General features: G+C 33.8%; 10 protein-coding genes across 10 annotated transcripts; 4 read left to right on the top strand and 6 right to left on the bottom strand.

Moving 5' to 3' along the window:
- Positions 1–1,764: 1,764 nt before the first annotated feature.
- On the bottom strand, positions 1,765–3,240 carry SLT2 (mitogen-activated serine/threonine-protein kinase SLT2; the record flags this gene model as incomplete). Its single annotated transcript, XM_019185732.1, has 1 exon — positions 1,765–3,240. One exon carries the CDS (start codon positions 3,238–3,240, stop codon positions 1,765–1,767), a length of 1,476 nt encoding a protein of 491 aa, XP_019038071.1.
- Positions 3,241–5,702: 2,462 nt separating this feature from the next.
- Positions 5,703–7,860, bottom strand: WICANDRAFT_93557 (MCT family MFS transporter). The gene has a single exon (XM_019186418.1). It carries the CDS (start codon positions 7,497–7,499, stop codon positions 6,075–6,077), a length of 1,425 nt encoding a protein of 474 aa, XP_019038070.1. The 5' UTR covers positions 7,500–7,860; the 3' UTR covers positions 5,703–6,074.
- On the bottom strand, positions 7,799–9,445 carry WICANDRAFT_63369 (MFS transporter; the record flags this gene model as incomplete). Its single annotated transcript, XM_019183535.1, has 1 exon — positions 7,799–9,445. One exon carries the CDS (start codon positions 9,443–9,445, stop codon positions 7,799–7,801), a length of 1,647 nt encoding a protein of 548 aa, XP_019038069.1.
- A 453-nt stretch (positions 9,446–9,898) lies between these two features.
- WICANDRAFT_84568 (MFS transporter) lies at positions 9,899–11,185 on the bottom strand (the record flags this gene model as incomplete). Its single annotated transcript, XM_019185731.1, has 2 exons — positions 9,899–10,039; positions 10,085–11,185. 2 exons carry the CDS (start codon positions 11,183–11,185, stop codon positions 9,899–9,901), a joined length of 1,242 nt encoding a protein of 413 aa, XP_019038068.1.
- A 685-nt stretch (positions 11,186–11,870) lies between these two features.
- Positions 11,871–14,126, top strand: WICANDRAFT_79405 (uncharacterized protein; the record flags this gene model as incomplete). Its single annotated transcript, XM_019184887.1, has 1 exon — positions 11,871–14,126. One exon carries the CDS (start codon positions 11,871–11,873, stop codon positions 14,124–14,126), a length of 2,256 nt encoding a protein of 751 aa, XP_019038067.1.
- An 857-nt stretch (positions 14,127–14,983) lies between these two features.
- On the top strand, positions 14,984–15,525 carry COX6 (cytochrome c oxidase subunit VI; the record flags this gene model as incomplete). Its single annotated transcript, XM_019184886.1, has 2 exons — positions 14,984–15,159; positions 15,225–15,525. 2 exons carry the CDS (start codon positions 14,984–14,986, stop codon positions 15,523–15,525), a joined length of 477 nt encoding a protein of 158 aa, XP_019038066.1.
- A 507-nt stretch (positions 15,526–16,032) lies between these two features.
- ELF1 (Elf1p) lies at positions 16,033–16,465 on the bottom strand (the record flags this gene model as incomplete). The annotated part of the gene is made up of 2 exons (XM_019184885.1): positions 16,033–16,395; positions 16,463–16,465. 2 exons carry the CDS (start codon positions 16,463–16,465, stop codon positions 16,033–16,035), a joined length of 366 nt encoding a protein of 121 aa, XP_019038065.1.
- A 268-nt stretch (positions 16,466–16,733) lies between these two features.
- CIC1 (Cic1p) lies at positions 16,734–17,870 on the top strand (the record flags this gene model as incomplete). The annotated part of the gene is made up of 1 exon (XM_019184884.1): positions 16,734–17,870. One exon carries the CDS (start codon positions 16,734–16,736, stop codon positions 17,868–17,870), a length of 1,137 nt encoding a protein of 378 aa, XP_019038064.1.
- Positions 17,871–20,857: 2,987 nt separating this feature from the next.
- Positions 20,858–21,577, bottom strand: RCN1 (Rcn1p; the record flags this gene model as incomplete). Its single annotated transcript, XM_019183534.1, has 1 exon — positions 20,858–21,577. The coding sequence occupies one exon, from the start codon at positions 21,575–21,577 to the stop codon at positions 20,858–20,860; it is 720 nt and encodes a 239-aa protein (XP_019038063.1).
- A 300-nt stretch (positions 21,578–21,877) lies between these two features.
- GPM1 (phosphoglycerate mutase GPM1) lies at positions 21,878–22,624 on the top strand (the record flags this gene model as incomplete). Its single annotated transcript, XM_019184883.1, has 1 exon — positions 21,878–22,624. One exon carries the CDS (start codon positions 21,878–21,880, stop codon positions 22,622–22,624), a length of 747 nt encoding a protein of 248 aa, XP_019038062.1.
- Positions 22,625–23,545: the final 921 nt, after the last annotated feature.

Below are 23,545 nucleotides of genomic sequence, written 5' to 3'. Positions count from 1 at the left end.
AGTTCAGAATAGTATTCTACTCAATTGTGACTGTTAATAAATCATATTCCATCCAAAATCATGAGTTTAGATCCAAATAACCATCAAAACGCTGTTTCTGCTGCTGCTAACGCTCTTCAAGCTGTCGGTATTGCTCAAACCAATAATCCACAACATCAACAACAACAACAACAAGCAGCTCAGCAATATGCGCAACACCAGCTAAGTCAAAACCAATTTTATCAACAACAAATTCAACAAGCTCAGCAAAGAGCTAACCAATCTGTCTCTCAACATCAACAACTATTGAACGCTGCCACCCAATTGCAACAAGCTCAACAGGCACAACAACAGTATCAGTCTGCGCAACAACAGTTGGCACAACACTTGCCTCAAGCTACTGCTGCCACAAACCAAGGTAATAACAATGCTGCAAATGCTTTGGGTGTCCCAGTTGTTGGACAAGGGTTTCAACCTACTCAACCTCAATCTGAATTCACTTCAAGAAATGAGTTAATCTCTTATATTCATGCTTATGCTAGAGAAAATGGGTTTGGTATTGTTATTTCTCATTCTAACGAAAAGGCCATTTATTTCACTTGTGAATTGGGTGGTTCTTATAGAAATAAAAGAAACATTAATGATAAAGAAAGAAAGAGAAAATTAACTACAAGAAAAATCAATTGTCCATTCACAATGGTGGCAAATTGTAAAAAGAATGATAATGATGAAGTTGTTAAATGGGTTTTAAGAATCACTAATCCAGATCATAATCATGATAAAATGAATTTGAATGAAAGCTTCCCAATGTTGAGAAGAAGAAACCCTGAAATTAATCGCCAAATTAGAGATTTGTACATGAAGGGTAATAAACCTTTGGTTATTGAAAAACTGTTGAAGGCTAATTTTAAAGATATCCTGATCAATAGAGAAGATATTTATAATGAAACAAGAAAGATGAAAAGAGAGGAGAGATTAAAGAATGCTCAAGGGATCCCAACTTCTATGCAACAACAATCTCCAACTCATCATCAATCTCAACAACAAACTCCTCAGGAAACACACCAATCTTTGAAAGCTGATGAGGCATTTGACCAAAACATTCCAAACTTATTACAAGGTCAAGGATTACCATTATCTTTAACTAATCAATATGTTCAACAAAATATACCTCAACAACAACAGCACCAACAAGACCCAAATGCTAACAATCAATTCAATCCTCATCATTACAACTTACATCAACAAGCTGCAGCTGCTATTAGTGCTGCTCAAAATGTTGGTAACTCTTTACAACAAGGTCCTAAGGAGGAGACCAATTTGAGTAATATTGATATCAATTTGGTTAAACAACAGGGCTTATAGGTTGTTTTGATTGGTTTTTGGTGTTTCCCTTTACTGTTTTCGTGATTATGAATGGATTTTGTATGTTAGAGAGTTGTCCTTTTTGTGACTAGATTTTTATTTCATTTGTTTTTCATTACTGTTTTTTTATATCTTGTCCTGGTTTTGAGCTTATGATTTCTTTTGTGCCTCGTTTAACCTTATTATATATTTCAGATTTGTGTGTTAATATGACTTTATACATATACGTTTTATTATGTGAATACTTCAAATTGTAAAAGATCTACCAAAGCTTATTCTAAAAGTACATATTATTAAACCGCATCGAATTAAACCAAAAACATAAAAACACAACTTATCTAAAGAGCTAATCACCAAACTCAAATCCTGAATTTGACACCTAATCTTTTTTTTCCTCAGTCTATCATTATTTAAATACCTTCAAATTCTCTTAAAAGCATCAAGACCAAATTCTAATTCTTGTTCTAATCCAGCAAAATCTTCAGAATATATGTTATTTTCTTGTGGTCTTGGTGGCAGATCATTTCTAAATTGATTTTGAGGGATACCTATTTGTCCAACTGGACTTTCAAAAGATGGACTAAATAACCCAGGTTGGTTAAATATTTGTTGTTGTTCTTGTTGGGTGTATTGTTGTTGTTGCTGTTGCTGTTGTTGTTGCAAATAAGCCTCCTGTTGTTGATCTTGAGGTAATTCAAATTGGAAAGAATCTTGAATTTGATCCTGTTGTGAAATTTGTTGAGGGATTTGTTGTTGTGGTTGCTCAATTTCCATAGCTTGAGGGTTAGATAATTCCAAATTTTGATCTTCAATTGGTCTTCTGACAAATTCTCTAAAACTTTCAACTTCATCCAAAATCATTTGTCTCATTGTATCCAATTCATCAACTTCTTCAAACTTAAAATCAAATTTTGAGGCACAGATTGGTTCGTCTGCAGGATCATGCCAAACTTTTAAATATGGATGTGTTAAAGCTTCTTCAACTGTGATTCTTTTAGCTGGATCTAAACATAACATTCTATCTAATAAATCTAAAGCTTCCGGATTGGCTTCTGGGTATAATTTACTGAATGGGATTTTTGGCATAAATGGTAATGATCTAACATAATCTTGTGCTCTTTGAGAGCCAATTCTTGTCAATGTTTCTTCTGGTGGTGTACCAACAATATATAAGATTTGATTCAATTGATCAACATAATCTTTACCTTTGAAGATCGGTTTTCCACCCAATAATTCAGCTAATATACAACCAACTGACCAAATATCAATAGCTTTAGTATAACTTTGGAAACTTAACATAATTTCTGGAGCTCTATACCATCTAGTTGCAACATATTCTGTTAAAAACCCAGCATTTTTTTCAGGAATTGATGAATAACCTCTTGCCAAACCGAAATCACAAATTTTCAACTCACAATCAGCATTAACCAATAAATTACCAGGCTTTAAATCTCTATGCAAAACATCTGCACTATGTATATATTTCAACCCACACAAAATTTGGTATATGAAACTTTGATAATGAGCATCAGTTAACGGCTGACCTGATCTAATGATTTGATGCATATCACATTCCATCAATTCCTCATAAAGGTACACTTCATTGAACTTATTTTTGTTGACAATATCTAAATCATATAAACAGGTAATGTTCTTATGGCCTCTAAAATGCCTCAACAGTTTCAATTCTCTCAAAGCACGTTTACACAGGATCTTTTTACTAAATATATTGGTAACTTTTTTGATGGCAACAGTCACATCTGGTGTTTCGGAATAACGAGCTGAACAAACAATACCATAAGCACCGTGTCCTAATTCTTTGATAACTTCGAATCTCTTATCAATGGTGAAGTCTTGATGGAACACATTGAAGCTATGACGTTCTGGTTCAGTCATGTTTGTATATACTTTGTAATTGATTTTTGTAAATTTAATTGTAACTTCAACACGTCAATTTATGAAGCGAAAAAAGGGGGTCCTTTAACGTTAATGAAGGAGGAAAATGACAGCACAAAAAGAAACCACCGTAGCTTTAAAATCAAAAGTTTGTGAGAAAAATTATTAACAATAACGATTGGTTTTCAATGTAATTTTCAGCAAGCTAATATTAGTTGTTTTCAAAGGTACTAATCCCAAACTTTTCCACAGAAAAAAAACCAGGAATCTAGCGGACTCAAATTTCTTCAATCCTCATTTCGCGAATTTTCAGATTTACCGTGTACCAAAGTTTGATCTACACAATAAACTTTTTTATAAATGCCTTGTGTGGTTGTATTATCAAACTCCAATGGATTCTATAACGATTCCAACTGTGAATAGAATCTTTTAACAATCGGACTTGATCTGATTTTATCCTCTCTAAAATTAACAATTTGAAGCTTATCTTTAGAAACAGCTCTTGACAATGCAACATAAACTTGACCTATTTCAAAGACTCTAGTCAAGTCGACTTTGACTCTTTCAATTGTTTGACCTTGTGACTTATGGATAGACAATGCCCATGAAAGCAGTAATGGAAATTGTGAACGCTTACAACCTGTTTCCGATTGTGAATCTGGAAAGAAATCGTCTTTTTCAATCAATTCAACTCTTGGGCCTAAAATAGTTGAAAACTTGACCAATGGTGCTAAGTGAGTTGTTGATTCTCTCAGCGCAAGTGTTGCAAGTTCCATAAAGAATGTTGGGTTTTGTGCTGTTTGTGCATACTCTAACACCTTAGCAGGGATCTGTGTTTCAGATATGCACATTGAAATTAATCTCAATTGTTTAATGGTTTCTTCACTATCAAGTTCATAATCTCTATATTGAACTTTGAACTTTAAGAAAAGACCTGCTGTGAAGAATGTAATAACTTTACCAGCTGTACCATTTACAAGTGTTTCATCCTTGTTTTTGAGCATCATAACTTGAGCATCTTCTTTCAAAACTAATTGTTTAACAGCCATAACATTTTCCAAAGATTTTTTCTCTGAATCAGTTCCCGCAATGTCATCTGCATCAAATATTTGAAGTTGGCCTGGTAGTTGACGTAAACGTTTTGAATTAGCCTGGTCAACCTCATTTCTTGTACAAAACAACTCAGTTGGTTCAATGCCATCTTCGTAATAAACTTCTCTGGATAACTCTCTAAATGATCGAGCCATCGAATCTGTAATTTCACCCAATCTTAAACAATTCAACATTTCCACAAATGAGTTATCTTTTTGTCTAAAAACTTGCTTCAATAGAATTGTTTTATGAATAGACTCTGACCAACAATTTGCTTGGAAAGAGAACAATGGCGCTGGTCCATTTCTATTTGGAACTGGTGGTAATTGGAAGAAATCACCAGTTAATACAACTTGAATTCCACCAAATGGCTTTGCAATTTTTCTAACAGACCGTGCAACATATTCAAGCTTATCCAAGAAAGAGCCATCAATCATGGAAATTTCATCAATAATCAAAACCCTTGTTCTCTTCCATCTCTCTGATGCTTGTTTGTTTTTAGAAACCCGTGCTGCAAGTCTTTGAGGAGGTTCTGCTGCGATACCCATTCCTGAAAATTTATTAATTGTGATACCACCAATATTGACAGCTGCTAAACCTGTAGAAGCAGTAACAGCAACAGCTGAAGGACCATCTCTCAAGTATTTGAGTTTAAGACGTGACACTAGTTCTTTTAGCAAGACGGATTTACCAGTACCAGCTGAACCAGTATAAAAAACATTCTTATTATCTTTAACAACCAGGTCAAGAACTTTCAATTGTTCATCACTTAATTTAATTTTTGTTGAGGCAGAAGAATAATTAGACGAAGAAGCCGATGATGGCTTTGTTTCCTTCAACCTTGGGTTCTTAATAGTCTTTGTTGAAATTACGTTATTGTCCCATGGACTCAATTTCCTTTTAGTTGGTTGACTTCCTCCAAAGTTCAAAGTTGATTGACTTGAAGGACTCTTTAATGACCCAAGCTTAAATTTTGGCTGTGTTCCGGAAGATGAAGAAGCTGAAGATGATTGTCTTGAAAGTTGTGCGGGTTGTGTAAAAGACTGTTTATGATGACTCTCTGTGGAGGTTGGCGGTGTCAATATATTCTTTGTTGATACTTCTATATTATTTCTGCTGTTCTGTGGTAAGAAGCTTCCAACTGGTTTCGAATGTTTCAGGTTGATTGGTTTCTCATTCAGATACCCATCATCATCGTCAAAACTATCATCAAACGAGCCTGACTTCATCTGACATAATGAACTTTTGGACTTAGGTCCTGGATTGAAAAAGTTTGGAGTTGATGAGCTTCTATTCAAGCTGGAAGATGATTTAGCACCCAATGGTTCCTCTGGCTTCTTTTCACCCAAATTGGAAGATGACTTACTCAAGGGTTTGGTAAAGAACGGTAGTTGGGACTGGGATGCTTGAAGCTTTATTGGGGCGCTGAAGGGATTCCTTCTCTGCTTCTTTTGATTGCTGGAGCTCCTATTCATAGCCGCGGTTATGCCTTGTATCTGGTACTCTTTTTTTAGCTTGAGAGCTAGCCGCTGTGGTAATAGTTTGGTTGTTGGTTCTTTTCAGAAGAGATTTGTTTTGATTTTGGCTTTACACGCGGTGAGATTTTGTTTGTTGACATTTTGAGCTTCACACGCTAGAAATTGAAAAAATGTCGCGACTGGCATCTCATCACCATGGCAAAAAGTAAACTACACAGAATTATAATGCTATAATCACGTTTTTATCTATACTAGCCTGAGCTTTCAGACTTTACACCAGATCTTTGTTTTCACAATGTAGTACCTTGAAGCCAGCCAGCAAATAGCACCAACAACAGACACCATGGAACAATAGATCACAAAATGGTTATATTGGTTGGTTTTACCCTTTGAGATAATGGCTCCTGCAATTGGAACACTAACCAAGTTACCAAAGGAAACACAGAAGTACATAGTACTGAATCTTGCCCCAAATTGATTGGTTTTGCAAATTTGACTCAAGCAGACTGGTGTTAATGAAAAAATTGAACTTGTAAAAAAACTAAATCCCATACAAAATGCATAAAACACAGCATGATTCTTCCCAAAAGGCAACCATAACACTAGACATAAAATGGTTGCAACAACACTTGTTGTGATCATAACATTGAACCTTCCATATTTATCAGCAAAGATGTTAGGTATGAAACGACCAAAAATACCAACAACATTCATTAGAGTAACCAACAAGTACGCGTTATCTTCATTGATTCCTTGATGTAAAGCATATTCTGGTAGATAAGTCAAAGCTGTAGTTAATGACATTTCTGAAAATAGAATAGCTAGCACACAAAACAAAAATCTTTTATCTCTCAAAGCTCTGAAGTCAAGTGAACTTGTGAAATAAGTAGTTAGCTGCTTTGAGAATGGTAATTTCTTGTATTCTTCATCTTTTGGTAATCTTTCTCTAGTCAATAAATAAGAACTAACAAGACAGGATGTGCAAATGAATGCAAGAATTCTAATGGCCCATTTATAACCAACATTGACATATAGTCTACGCAACATAATTGGCATAAATATACCACCAACACTTCCACCAATAGTTGCAATACCAGTTGCTAATGCTCTCTTCTTGAAGAAAAAATGTGAAACACACCCAATCAAAGGTGTCATGTTCAGTGCAGTACCCAATCCAACACACACACCAAATGCTAAGATAAATTGATAAACAGTAGTGCATTCAGCAGTTGCAAATAATCCGACAGAATACAATATAGTCCCAATCAGCATTGGGAAAGTTCTACCTAATCTATCAAATAATGTACCACTGAAAACGCATCCATAACCTGCAATAGCTAAATATATCGAGAAAATCCAACCAGTGACTGAACCAGAGATCCCACTCAACTGATTTGATGAAATATAGGTTTGAATAGAACCAATAGAATTCAATAAACCAAACACTGGAATCAATCCCAAAAATGAACCTAGGACGACTAGCCAAGCTACACCACCGTCTGGGAATTCACTGGCATCTTCCTCTTCTGCTGATTCTTCTATTGAAACTGCTGTATCGCCTGAGTTGAGGTTTTTCAATTTACTATTTATGTGATCATGTTCTTTTCTTTTAAAACCCGAGGCAAGTTGATTTGATGAACTTGCAGTTATCTGAGATGGTAGATTTTGTAATATTATACGATCAGTCATGATGTTTAGCAACTATCCCCGAGGAACTTGGAGTAGAAAGACAGGAGAATAGATCATATTAGGGAATTTGACACTTTTAAACTGACTAGATGCATTTTCCTTTTGCCAAACTGTGGTTTAAATTGATGCCGTAAAGCGTGTCTTGGTTAATTAAAGGTTTTTTTGACATTTTTTTTTCACGAAGATGCGCTCGGGGAATTCCTTAAATAACCTTCTATTACCGGGCCGTAACCGCAACGTCGTTTTCTAGTATGTCACAAATTATAGAAAGTTAACCTTTATTATAGTATTCATTTAATCTAATCCAAACTCCAAGCATAAGGACTTTTGCTTCTCAAAACCTTACCATACTTGTAAAAAATTATAGGAAATGGAATCATCAAGACAAATAAAAATGCAAGAAAACAACTGGCCCAGTTAACACCCATCTTTTTATACATTTGCAATCCAAATAATGGGAATCCACCAGCCATACAACTTCTAACAAGACTATTACAAGCCATTGCACTAGCTGAGTATAATTTATAACCATCAGCCGTGTAACCTATGATACCTGTAAATGCTAAACTACAACCATATCCATAAATGGCTGTAGCAATAATAGGACCAATCCAATGAACCTGGGGATAAGATGTCCATGCAAATATAAACATGCTAATTGGTAATATAATACTAGCAATCATTAGTGAGTATAGTCTATCTTCAGGATATGCAACACCATTTTTCTCCACTATCTTGTTGTAATAATTTTGAAATGATGGAGCAGTAGCAGCTCCAAAACATAATCCAACTAAAAGGCCAATAAATGATAAGCCTTGAGAGACTTCATCAAATCCAAACACAGTTTGGAAAACATATGGAAATGCAACAAAGAATAAATAGATGATTGCTAACACTAAACCTGAATAAAAACATAGAACTGCAATCATAGGGTCACGGAGTAGTAAAAGAAATGGTCTATTTGGAGCTTTCAACAGTGTCATTATAACTGATCTTTGATCCTTCTCAAGAGCTGCATATAATTTATCATTCCCAATTTGGTTTCTTAACCTTCTAGCTTTCTTAACTAGAAGCACCGGTACATAAGTTTCAGGAACAAACAAGATAACAAAAGCAAGAGCAACACCATGAAGCATCAACATAATATAGAATACCCATCTCCAGAAGAGATACTTATTTATACCAGCGCTGAATAAAGGCCCAATCGAAGGTCCAACAAATGGGGCAACGCCAAAGAATGCGATTGGTAAAGAAATTTGACTCTTGTCAAAAATATCAGTAAATGTACCATTAACCACTGACAGGAAAGCTGAACCAAAGAACCCAGACATGAATCTTCCAAACAATATACCTCCTAAGTTAGGTGCAAAGGCTGTCAAGAATTGAAAACAGCAACTAAGCATTAATCCACCAACAAATACTGGCTTTCTACCGTAAAACTCTGATAATGGACTAAGTAACATTGGACCAATCCCTAATCCAAACATGATTAACGAGATACCTAATACGCCAACTTCTTTACCAACATGATATTCCTTAATGATATGAGGCTCACAATATGACCAAGCAGATGAAAGCATGGTGACCATGGCGGTTGCAAAGCATAAAACTAACACAATAGACCATTTTCTAAAGAACGACATCTTAGCATTGATATTCTCCTTATCATCCATTCCATCGAAAATCACTTCATTTGGATCTTTCTCTATTGAAAGGTTGTTATTATCATTGAGCACTGTATCCTCACTTGAAGCTTGTAAATCTTGACAAGATCTTGACTGTTCGCTAGCTATTCGACTAGCTTGTCTCGAAAGAGCATCAATATCTACTTGATCAGGCTGAAACGAGTATGGGTGCTGATTGTTTGTTGATGTTATGCTCTTGTCTTCTTCATGCGTTTCACTCTTTTCGAGTTTTAGATGATCTGAATTCTCTGAGGAGCTCATAATGTGAATCAATTCTCTATGGCCATAATCAATGGAAACAAATCTTCAAGCAATATGGATATTTGGCGCTATTTGTACAAATATTCTTCCCCGTACAATGCATATTAATAATAGCTAAAAGCAAAACCGAGAGCATAAGCTAAATAGGCATGATCATGGCATCCTATTGTATCATGCACCAATTAGTAAGTCGGCTAATTAAAAGCCACTATAGTAGTAATAACCTTTAGAAAACCTTTTGGTAGTATGAGTGTATCACTTTGATTTCATGGATGTATACTTCCAAGCTGCCAATTTGTGAATTCAATGGTCTCTAATCCTTCATGTCACTGCATTCTTTTGGTACTCCAATCCAATTCTCGAAACATAAATCCGACATTACATAAGAGCATATGCACTTTTCCGATAATACTTATACACAAATATCAATGCTATACAATTATTACAAGTTGTTTAATCCATACTCCAGGCATAAGGACTCTTATTTCTCAATCTCTCACCGTATTTGTAGAAAAGGAATGGAAAGGGAATCATTGCCAGTGTTGCAAATGCCAAAACACTACCACCCCAATTAGCACCAATGTGTTCATACATCTGTAACCCAAACAATGGGAACACGCCAGACATATAACTTCTAACCAAACTATTACATGCCATTGCACTTGCAGAATATAGTCGGTAACCATCAGCAGTATAACCGAAAATACCTTGGAAAATCAAACTAGTACCACATCCATAAACTGCTGTTCCAACCATAGCTCCCATCCAGTGTAGTTTGGCAAATGATGTCCATGCAAAGATAAATAACCCGATGGGAGAAAGAAAACATCCAATCATCAATGGATACAGTCTATATTCAGATTTTGGTCTCCCGTGTTTCGAAACCATTTCATTATAAAGTGATTGAAATTTAGGTGAAGTTAAACCTCCAATAATCATACCAACTAATAAACCCAAAAATGATAAACCTTGACCAACAGGTTTGAAATTGAACACTGTCTTGAAAATATATGGGAATGCAACAAAAAACAAGTAAATAATGGCCAAGACTAAACCTGAATAGAAACATAAAATAGCCATCATTCTATCATGGAGTAACAACAAGAAAGGCCTTTTGGATGAGTAAAATGCAGTTGCAAGTAGTGATTGTTCCTTTTGTTTGATCTCCAAAGGTGCATAGAATTTATCATTACCAGTCTCCTGTCTTTTTCTTTTGGCCTTTTTAATCAACAAAACAGGTACATAAGTTTCAGGAACAAGTAAAATTATCAGTAATAGCATCACTCCGCTATAAATCAACAAGACATAGAAAGTCCATCTCCAATAAAGGTTCTCATTAATGAAAACGCTAACAAGAGGACCCAAAGCAGGTCCACAAAATGGACTCAAACTATAAACACATATAGGAACACCAATTTCATGCTTTTTAAACATATCGGTAAAAGTACCACCTGCAACACTTAGGAAACAAGATCCAAAAAACCCAGACATAAATCTCCCAAATAGTAATCCACCAATATTCGGAGAAAATGCAGTCAATATTTCAAAAGCACAACATAATGATAATCCAAAGATATAAGTTGCTTTTCTTCCATAAAATTCAGATATTGGACTTAAGAAAATTGGTCCAGTTCCTAACCCCCAAATATATAAAGAGATCCCCAGTATACTAACTTCTCTACTTATTCCGAAATGATTTATAATATTTTCAGAAGCCATGGACCAAGCAGATGAAATCATTGTGACACAAATTGAAGTCATTGATAAAATTAACGCAATCATCCATTTTCTTGTTATTGACATTGACTCATTGATATTTTCTTGATCATCTCCTTCGCCTTCAAACTTAACTTCAAGGTCATCTTGACCTAATGATAGGTTCATCTCCTTTGTAGCATGTCTTGATAATGTAAGGACATCAGCCTCATCAGGCTGATATGAATAAACTGATCTTGACATTTGAGATAACCAATTACTAATACATTAACACCAACAAATCAATTCACAAAGCACTGTGGTATATCTGCTTTTTATATAATAATATTTGACTGGAATACCATGGAGGTATATATATATATATGAGTTTTTTTTGGGGGACCTTTGTAAAATTTTAAGCGGACGCGGAGCTCCATACACACTATCGAATAAAACCTTGATAAACCCTTTTAAGAAACTGTACAAATCCCTCTGCCAAAACAGCAAGTGTCAAGGAAAAATAAAGTAGGCGCCGCGCACCATGCGCCACACCCACTTTAAAAAGACACTAGCCACACTCAGGTTTCTGGTGTTCAGGTGTGTGGCTAGTGGTTTTCCCAAAGGTGGTGGTGATGAATGAGGAGGGATCATGAACAATAAACAGGTACAACTAAGTTTAATTGCAAAACACATTCTCTCTTTTCAACGTGAGTATCATAGTTATGAGAACATGTTGATACCGAAGAACATTTTAGGTATCACCAGAAGAAGACTACAGAATACATCTACAAGGAGGAAGCTCTACTATGCTGAACATATCCCTGGACCTAGTATACCCCCATTCCCTATACCTCCAGCTTCAACTCTGAGAAGAGGTACACCAATCAGGCAACAACCGGTCGAAATGGAGAAGGATGATGCTCAGGACCAAGTGAATGGTATGCTGGACAAATTAATCAATGGGATGAAGAGTTTTGAAGACGTTGGTGTTGAAAACGATAGAGTTGAACAGACAAGAACAAAACAATTAAATTTCAATCTATTGCCTTTGAAACTATTAGAGAAATTAAACAAAACAAGTGATTATCATGTGAAACTAAGTTGCCTATTAGACTATAGATATTTACTGAAAGTTAAGCCTGAGTTTGTGGAGAATACTTTGTTTAAATTAGGAATAGAAACTGCAGAAGATATTTGTGATTCATTGAGTGAAGATCTTGTGTTGAAATGGGTTAAGTTCCAATTGACTCATAAAGATTTCACAAAAGCTGGTCAAGTTACTAATCAAATTATAATGAGAAGAAATGGTGATTTGGATGTTGAAAAATTATGCGCTACAGTTTTCAACACTCTTAGAAGTGATCATGATTTGAAATATGGTGTTTTGGATTTGATGAGAGCATTGTATGAATTATTGGATCATCAGAATACCTTGTTCAAATTTGTTTACACAACATTGACAAACAATGAAGAAATAATGGTTTCGAATGGGGTCGAGTACAAATTTGAAGATATATGGAAAATGATTCAACTATGTCGAGTAATAGAGGAAGTTGCAGATGTCAGAGTGCTACCTGAACCTTACTGGAAGACTGATTTTGATTATATCAATTTGATATTGGGCTTGAAATGTTTTAAAGCTGGTGATTTGGAAAGAGGGTTTTCACATTTGAAAAGAAGAAAAGTTATCGGTAATGATGGTGTTGTTTATAGAGTGATTAAAGCTGGTCTTGAGAATAAAACTAAAAATACAACGAGTACTAAAACAATGGCCAAACCAACCACTTTTGAGAACAGAGTTTTAAAAGTTATTATTTCAAATAATGAAAGACATTTAAGTCCTATTGATCTTTTGACATTTCAAAAATTTAGTAAAAACATTTACACATTTAACAATTCAATCAAGGAGTTGACCAATAAGGAGACTGTATTTGCATTGAAGAATGTCTGTTTGAAAAAGTTCTTGGATTCAGGTCTATTAAAACTTGCTCAAAATATGGTTGCAAATAATCTAGATCAGGTTTACAAATTTGAGGTTAGTTATTTGGCTACTGTTTTCCATCTAGCAAATGATTCACAATTACTAGGTGAAGTTGTTTCCAGATTACCAACAGTTACAAAATCATCCTTCTTATCAGTATTGTTTACTCAACAATTGAAGATTGAACAATCCAATTATCATACAAAAGAGTCAAAGATACCTGAAAGGCAATTTGAAAAAATACAATGGATTTTGGAAGCTGTTAATTATCAATTATGTGATAAAACTTTCCGTAAAATCACACCATTGTTAACAAAATTACCATTGAAACTTCAACAATCTATAATAACCAAAATATCTGGACCAAATTTTCCCCTATACATCAAATATTTATCATCAGGAATCCCATTATCATCAACATTGATACCCATCTTGGTGAACACTGGTAAATGTCGTACCAGATCAGAATTACAATCATTGGCTCGTTATATCTCAAGGTCATGTTCTGTGGAGGAGATTGGTTATATATTGTCAAACATTAAAGAGCAAATCCGTTATGATTCACTACATTTGAAAATCACGGATGCATTGGTAAGGTTTGGCGAACCTGATTTTGAAAAGGCTAAACAATTGATTGAAGAACATCCACATGATAGATCTAAATTTCTTTTAAATCAAGTATTGTTACAAAAAAATGAAACCATTATCAATTATTCAGATTCATATGTTAAGAAACCTATTGAATTGGTCAAATTGAAAGCATTATATAGATTGACTGATGATACAAAATTGGGATATGGTTCAAGTTTGAGAGCTCAGGTTGGTCGTTTGATTATGGCTAATAAATTTGACAAGAACATGGCGGTGTTGTTATTGAAAAAGATAGTTTCAAAAATTAAGAGTAATGGAGAGTTGAAAAATACTGAAAGATTGAAATATGGAGTTGCTATTTGTCAACGGTATGGTGTCTCTGAAGAAGTTATCTCTGAGATTTTGCATGCATAACTATGAGAGATTATGTTATTTATTATGTTATTTATTTGTTACGTTATTTATTTATTTATTGGGTTATTTATTCATCTATTTATTGGATTTATCCACAACTTATTTATTCACCTATCTATTTATTTTATTTATTACACGTTATACGTTATTACATCCCGATTGGGTAGTCAGCCTGCTCGCACTGTAAAGGCTCGATTCTTTCCAGAACCAAAAATCAGTCGATGTGATAGCCAATGAGAGCACTCGCAAAGGCAGAAATATGGGGTACACAGACGATCAGAGTATGAGACGATACTGTTAAGCGAGTAGTACTCAATTAATAATAGTGTATTGTGAAATAGAATATCTATTAAAGGAGCCTATAATAGTATTAGCTATGGGTTGGTTAATCTTATGTAATATCTGTAGTGAAACTTATGTAATTCAAGTATTGGGGCTGCGTAACCGGCGCTCCCCCATAGTTAAGCACCTTCCCAATTCGGCCACTAAGAATTGGGCCAATTGAAAAAAGTTTTTTCAACCAATAATCAGCTGAAGAAATTCAGACTGGGTTAGACCATAAAAAAAAATCATCATCATCATCATCGTCTAATAACCAACCCTTTGGAAACAACTAAACAACAACAATCTTTTTGGATTTATCAACCACTAACTCCAACAAGTTTTCATATTCATCCTCTTTTCCACCAATTTTGCTAATTTTTATTCTCAATTAGATCTTGATCATAATCAATCTCCCTTTAGGATACAAAATTTGCTCAACTTAACATCAATTACTTATTCAAGACAATAGAAGAGTAATTAGATCATCATTCCATCATATTCAGATTATTAAATAAAAACCCCATACATATACCATGTTTTCCTCATCAATCAAACAAATCTTGAGAACTCCAGTTGTTAAACGTTCAATAATCTCAACTGTTCGTCCAACAAGCACAACTTTAAGATTAACCACTTTAAACAGAATCTCAGCCGTCAGAAACTACTCTGGTGCCCATGATGAAGAAACTTTTGAAGAATTCACAGCTAGGTAAGTTTACAACCATTTTTAAAAATGTTTTATTCAAAGCCCCTTATACTAACTCCACAACATAGATTCGAAAAAGAATTTGAAGAAGCTTATGATTTATTTGAAGTTCAACGTGTTTTAAACAATGCATTCTCATATGATTTAGTTCCATCTCCAGCTGTTATTGAAAAAGCTTTAAGAGCCGCAAGAAGAGTTAACGATTTCCCAACTGCTGTTAGAGTTTTCGAAGGTTTGAAATACAAAGTTGAAAATGCTGAACAATACAAAGCTTACTTGGATGAATTGAAAACCGTTAGAGAAGAATTAGGTATCTCTTTGAAAGAAGATTTATTCCCAGAATCTGTTAATGAAAAACATTTCAATTAAGGAGCCCTTTTTAAAAAAACATTTAATAAACAAGAAAGAAAAAAAAAAGCTGGTTTTTATTATTGAATTTTTACTCATTTGGAAAACTTAATTAATTTGTCATTATTATTCCCTTCATCACATTTATTATTATTATTACTACTACTAAATTATTTTATTGATATTTTTTTTTAAGAAACAGGAAAAAGAATGTTGTTTTATTGATTAATTGTTCTGTTTTTTTATTATATTATTATGAGTAGAGATTGATTTTAAAACCACAAGAATTATGAGGGTTGTATCTATCTTGATATAATTCTCAACTTAATTATGGAAAGATAACAAAAGATTTTATAAAAAAAAAACAAAAAAAGAAAACAAATATATTTATTTGATTAGTTTAGAGATAACTTTTATTTTATGCATTTTTGAAAAACACTATCGCTTGTAACTTTCACTACAATATTCTTTCTAATGCAAACTTTTGTAATATTGATTCCCTAATATACACACTATAATAACTGATCCTTAATCACTATAATCCCCATCATCTTCTTCATCATCATCCTCTATGAAGTTGCTATCTTTTGCTCTTTCAGTAGTTTCATCATAACCAGCACCTTCATCATCAGAATCGGACCCAGCATGTCCTTTATTAACTTCTTCAGTTGCATCATACCAATCAGTATAAACATCAACAGGTTTACTTAGGGAATTTATAGTTGTTTGGAAATTTTGGCCACATATTTTACAATATAATGAACCTAAATTGTTTTTCTTATCTAATGTGCATATTATAGATTTTTCATGATTACAAAATAAACAATTGAATGATGTATCTAATTTTTGAACAACTTTCTTGACTGGTTTTCTTGATGATTTCTTTCTACCCTATTTGAAATGAATGTTAGTTTCTATGAACCTTGGAGAAGTCATAATGATTTAATTGAAGGCATACCATTTTGAATAAATTCTGGCTCGTGTACTCCGAGAATAAAGTTGATTGATGATTATGGTTTACTTTCCTTTTATATATTAACTTCACTCGAGATCATTTCACGAATTTTACCCTGACAGAAAGTATAGTCATGTGACGGATCACGTGTAGCAGTGTTTTTTTTTTTTTTTTTTTTATCATTCTCATCGTTTTTAAAAAAATTTATTTGATCAGAAAAATTTATTAGAAGGCATAGGATCAAGAAGAACAATCAAATTCTCTAGATTTCAAGATGGCTAGAAAAGTTACAAACAAAACCAAGGTTGTCAAGAAACCACAAGCTGCTAGAAAACCAAAGGGTAAAGTTGTCAAAGCTTTAAACGTTGAAGATGTTTCTCCAGATGCTAAAGAAGAAGAACCAAAAGTTGCAGTATCTAAAAGTGTCAAATCATTAGTTGATGATAAAAAGATTTCAAAAGCTTTAAGTGAATTGAAAAAATTTGTCGCTAATTCAACTAAAGAAGAAGAATCAAAAGCTCAGTTATTTGAAGATGAATTAAGTAATGATTTACAAATTATCTTCACAAAGAAAAATTTATTTACTTCAAAGAAAAATTTCAAACCAAAATTAATTCATATTCAAGATAAACCTCAAAATGAAGAACAACCAAAAATTGTGTTATTTGTAAGAGATGATGTTATTGATAAAGAATTATTGGAAAAGATTGAAGAATCTGAATTAAATTCATTAATTGAACAAATTATAACTGGATCTGATTTAAAAAGTACTTATAAACAATATGAAAAAAGAAGAGAATTATATTCATTAAATGATATATTTTTAGCAGATGATTCATTAATAACAACATTACCAAAATTATTAGGTAAAGTTTTCTATGATTCCAAAAAATTACCAATTCCAATCAAGATTAATAAAGAAAATTTCTCAATTCAATCAGTTATAAATCAAGTTAATAAAATTTCAAATTCAATAGTGTATTCACTTCCAAGAAGTAATAATTTATCTGTGAACCTAGGTTCCATTGAAACTATTAATGAATCTGTTTTGAAACAAGTTATTGAACATTTCCAAAATGAAGAATTAAGATCAATCTTCATTAAAACTAATCAATCACCTGCATTACCATTATATGAATTAGATACTGTTTATACTGAAGATGATGTTAAACCAACTGATAAAGAAGAAATCAAGGCTAAAGAATCAAATGTTTCAATTGAAGGATTACCTGAAAATATCAAATTAAGTGAATTTGAAAAAGGTTTGATTGAATTAGCTAACCCAACAGAAATTCCTGAATTGTTTTCATCAAAGATTAAGAAATCTATAAAGAAGAGTAAACAAGAGAATAAAGATAAAGTTAGTAAACCTTTGTTGAAGAAGAAAACCAAGAAATCAATCAAAGCTTGAGCATAAGTCATATACAAATTAAAAGTGTTTCATATTAATGTACAATAGATTTTCCCGATTTGATCCCTTATCGTATTGTTTCAAATAAAGTTTCGAATATAGCTTGTCAGGTTAAGAAATGCTCCAATTCTACTGGTTGCAACGTCAAATATCACAGATTCACAACCAATGTATTTCACACTCCTCATTTCAACCCCAGGTATTCATGTAAACTGTTGTAAAACTTTCTGAAATTCTAGAGCACTGTACCTCCAATATAGTTCTGTGCATTTAACCACACTTCCATCTAGACCCTTTCAAGTTCGTACTTGTACAGAAACAACCAAAATTCATTTATTATCATCTTTAGTCATGTGCCTTACCCTCGATATATACCCCTCTCAGTAATTTCCACCCTCGAGTATGACTCGCTATTACTCGGAGAAAGGTGGCTAGAAATTTCTTTTCGGTGTTTAAAAGAAATTTCCCAATTTTTTGATGCAATGTGAAGCAGTTTTTCTATAGGCATCATTCGACAATAACCTGATCTAAAATTTAAAAGATGCACTCTCGTATACCACAGTGCACTATCAAAGTGGAAAAGTTGTTCCAGCCTGATACCACTTCCAAGGCCATTGGTGTGTTTGTGTGGTATCTTGTTTGGAAACTTGTGGCACACTTTGATAGGTGGTGACATACAAAAACGGTTCTGATGTGCATCAGATGCTTTTGAAAGTATAATTACTTGGACCAGCTCTAGGGTATCTTTACAACAACAACAACATCAACTGAATAGAGCCTAAAGTGTACTACACTTTCTCTATTCCAACATGAGCCAATAAGAGGTGCCGTAGAATGGCTTGATCTTGTCAAATAATATTTTGTTCTTCGCGATACTAGAAGGAAGTCATGTGTAGCATGTAGCATGTGTACTCTGGATGTATAGTCTGACATCCCACTAGATTCGAGATGCATCAAGCCTGCTATTACTTGTTGATGACCAAGAATATGGTGCGCTTTTGTTATGGAAGTACGCGTATTTGTTCCAGTTTTGAAGCCGTTGAAAGAAGAAGTTCTTTTTTTTCGAAGTGTGATCTGGAGAAATCAGAAATTTTTACGCATTGTATAGTAAACACTGGTGAAAGCATATGATTTCGATGCTCGAGATGAGTGTGAATTTCTGTTTAATCGTGGAGTCGCTGCCACTTATCTCTGCTCTGCTGTGTATAAAACCAGCGCGTTGACCACCAGTACCGTCAGTTGTGGTTAACACCTTTGATCACTTCTACTGCTCGCTATTGTCAATCGTCGACTTCCCGCCTTGTTCACTTTCAAGAGGCCCAAGCACACACTTAACCTTATTAACATCCAATCTCCAAACGAAGCCTTTCAAAAGGGTTTATATCTGAGAGTTTCACCACCAAATCCATTGCTTAACTTTCAAAAAAAGTTTCACCTGTTCAGCCGTTGAGATCTTAAACTACAGTATCAAACACAGAAAACTCATCTACAATCAGTATTAAAAATTTTCAATGTTCACTGATACTAAACTCAAAGAGTATAATGATCGTGAAGAAAGATTCAAGTTAGCTATAGAAGAGGCTCAAACAAACAAGACTGCATCCATCAACTCTATTGCAAATAAATATAAAGTTAGTAGAACAACATTATCAAGAAGAATACATGGGTTTAAGAATACAAGAACGTCTCATGAAAAACAACAAAAGTTCACAAATGATGAAGAACTAATGATCATTGAAAGAATCAACCATTTATTGAAAACCCATCCTCAAGTTCCTGCAAAGAAAGAAATCTTGTTGATTTGTGAAGACTTATTGAAAAATAAATATGCTAATCAACCACCAAATGAAAGTGAAAATTTCTTCAAAGTTGGAAAGAACTGGATTGATAGATTCTTGGAAAGACATAATGATAAATTAATGATCAATGATAAAACTTCATTATGTGAATATTATAAATATGAATTTTTGCAAAGAAAGAAACTAAGATCATCAAATCCTGATTTTCCTAAAACTGAAGATTCATCACCATCATTAGAAGATGCTCCGTTAAACCATCAACAACAACAACAACCTCATCACCATCATCATCACCATCAACAACAACAATTTGATCCACACCAGCAACAACAATTACCACGTCCAATGATTCCGCCTTCAAGTGATTACATATTTCCAACAAACAACAACAACAATCCAAACATGGAACAAGTTGTAATGAACATTCCTAATGGGTTTGTAATCCCAAATCTAATGCCACAAAATTCATTCAGTCAAGATGGGCCATGGGCCTCGGGTATAAATAGTGTTCCAATGAAACATAGTACCACTGCTGGTTTCTCCCAATCAAATCAATCAATGAATTTCCAATTCCCACAATCACAACAACCTCATAATATGCCACCCCAACAACAGCAACAGCCATCTTCTTCTTCATCTATAACACCTCAACAACAACAACAACCATTAGCAAGAACAATCAGTACACTCAGCGGGTTTGGACCAAATAGCATATTGAATAACCATGGAGTACATCTAAATGGCAACGCTGTTGTCAATATATATCCAGAACAAAATTCAGGAATGTCAGGACAAGGGACACCAACTGGAGCTTCAAATTTCCCTTCACAATATGGTCATGGATTGAACACCTATGCCTTACATCAACCGCAGCAACAACAAACAGAAACAAAACCTAAAGTTGAAGTGCCCAATACACTAGATATCATGGAATTTTTCCAAGATCAAAGATTCTTGTATGATTCAGTACGAGTTAAAATCTTGAATGAATTGCAAAAACAACCAACCGTGGATACTTCACTGATAACAAAATTGGTTAATTTATCATTTGAACAGTTTGAAAAAGATTTACAAAGTACTAACAATGGTGGTTATATTCCAAATTATCAATAATGATAAAACCAGGGATGAGGAAGGAATGCTCTTTCTTATATTTTTTAATGAGTAAACGAAATTAAATGAACTTTCTCAACTGTAGTCACCATCATCAATTATATCATCATCCAATTCATCAAATACTGATTTTGGCGGTAAACTTGTTCTAAAACTTTGAATTGCTCGACCTATTAAATGATCGTTTTCTCCATTAATCGGATTCAAGATGATTTTGGGTTTACTATCATCATTACTATCATTCAATATAATCTCTTTAGCGAAATCCATGATTGATCTTTTCGAACTTGAAGTTTCGTTATTTGAATATTTTGTCTTTTTCAAATTTTCTGTAACCAAATTTTCAAAATCTGTGTTATTATCCTTCATAATCTCTTGTAATTCTTCATGTGTATAGATCTGTAGCCTATTTGGTTCTTCTTCAACTTGATCATAATTGAAATCTATTGGTGGTGATGCAGGTGGTGAAATTAAAAACATTCGACTATTATCTGGTAGTTCAAGATAATTGTCATTTATATCAAAGCTTGAATAATCATGAAGTGAATAACCCGTAGTGAAATCGTCATGGGTGGTTTTGAAATGATCATAGACTTTTATACTTGATTGCTTAGTGTTGAAAATGATCAAGATCCGTTTGAATGTCTTTAGTATAATAAACTGTACCAAATCTGTGTTGGGTATATTTGCAATGATTTCATGTTGTAATGGGACTATAAATTGGTTATCCTCCAACTTTTCCAATGGGATACCAGCCAGTATCAGAGTGTTTGTGATGTCCTCGAGCTCCACCATTACCAGTATTCCTCGTTAACCCTAAATCATGTGTCAAGTTGTAGCCATTTCAATTGGCATTTTGGATTTCAATGAAAAACACCAGTCACGTGAATGTTAAGTCACGTGGATATTCCTCTCTGGTACACGCCACACCCGCAACATCACCGGGAGAGCACTCTCCTGATTGCACACACCAAATGATGCACTGCACCATGAGTTGACGAAACACCAGGTGCTCCATATAAATTGGGACGAAATTCCATTTTTCACAAGACACAACTACAACTTTCAACAACCACAACTTTATACACAATAACAATGCCAAAATTAGTCTTATTACGTCACGGTCAATCCGAATGGAATGAATTGAACTTATTCACCGGTTGGGTTGATGTTAAATTATCTCCAAAAGGTATCGAAGAAGCTAGAAGAGCTGGTGTCTTATTAAAAGAATCCGGTATTAAACCAGATATCTTATTCACTTCAAGATTAACAAGAGCTATCCAAACTGCCAACTTGGCTTTAGAAGAAGCTGGTTTCTCATACATTGATGTCGAAAGATCATGGAGATTAAATGAACGTCATTATGGTGCCCTACAAGGTAAAGATAAAGCTGCCACTTTAGAACAATATGGTCCAGAACAATTCAAAACTTGGAGAAGATCTTTTGATGTCCCACCTCCAAACATTGAAGATGATTCAAAATTCTCTCAAGCTAATGATGAACGTTATGCTTTAATTGATCCAGCTGTTTTACCAAAAACTGAATCATTAGCTTTAGTTATTGATAGATTCTTACCATTCTGGCAAGACACCATTGCTAAACAATTATTAGAAGGTAAAACCGTCATCATTGCTGCTCACGGTAATTCTTTAAGAGGTTTAGTTAAACATTTAGATAACATTTCTGATGATGATATCGCAAACTTGAACATCCCAACTGGTATCCCATTGGTTTATGAATTGGACAACAACTTGAAACCAACTAAACCATCTTACTACTTGGACCCAGAAGCTGCTGCTGCCGGTGCTGCTGCCGTTGCTGCTCAAGGTGCTAAGAAATAATTTCAGTATCTTTAGATAATAATTAGTTTAACGAATTTTAAATTTATGTGTTTGGAATAAAATGAAATGGATTGTAGTTTGACCAATTGGTTTGTTCTTTTTTTTGGTTGTCGTTGACAAGCCAGGTGATCCCGGTGATGTTTCTTGTTCTCGGGTTGATGTAGTTGACTGATGGATTTTTTCACTTCGGCCAAAGTGACAACACAAAAATTTTTAAACAGATACTTGAAAATAAGATTTTAACACTAATACAATTCAAGTATAGCACATTTAAGTAGAGTCATCTAAAACAATATGATAATTATTGAGGATTAAAGCCATTTGTTACCATTTGGCACAATTTCATTATATTGGTGTTGGCCCTACCTCTTTGATGACTAAGCATTGGATCAAACCTATATAGGACTTTAAAAGTGTTAGAGAGTTTATATTTTCCAATATAAACCCTGGAAATAAATTCAAAACTATTAGTAGTTTATACTTTACCTTTAATTTTGGCGGAAAACGTGTTTTTAAATTTCCTCATTTTGAAGAACTTGCAATTTGAAAATATAATTTTAAAGTACCACATAGCATTTTTCTTTAATCTTATAAATTTTAAAATATTAAAAATAATTCAATTGTTTGTTTTACCATTAATCATATCATATTATTTGGTTTCGACTAGCTATTATAATTTATAGATATTATAGTGCATATAATACAGCATCACACCGCAAATTATTCATGATTAGTTAATATTGATGATTATTCTTTAATGATTTTATGCTTCACTATATTTCTAACTCTAATGAGTGCAATATGGTCGATAGATCATTGAATATTTGGGGGGTACTACTGCTTTTAGTACTACTTATACCAGTTTTACAAATGTATTTAAAACCAAAAACAAATAAATTTATTTAAGAAAAAATATTCCTA

The sequence above is a fragment of the Wickerhamomyces anomalus genome, assembly GCF_001661255.1.
Source record: "Wickerhamomyces anomalus NRRL Y-366-8 unplaced genomic scaffold WICANscaffold_4, whole genome shotgun sequence".
NCBI classification, from domain to species: domain Eukaryota; kingdom Fungi; phylum Ascomycota; class Saccharomycetes; order Phaffomycetales; family Wickerhamomycetaceae; genus Hansenula; species Hansenula anomala.
Note: the sequence above shows the minus strand (reverse complement) of the source record. Positions and strands in the feature narration are given on the sequence as shown.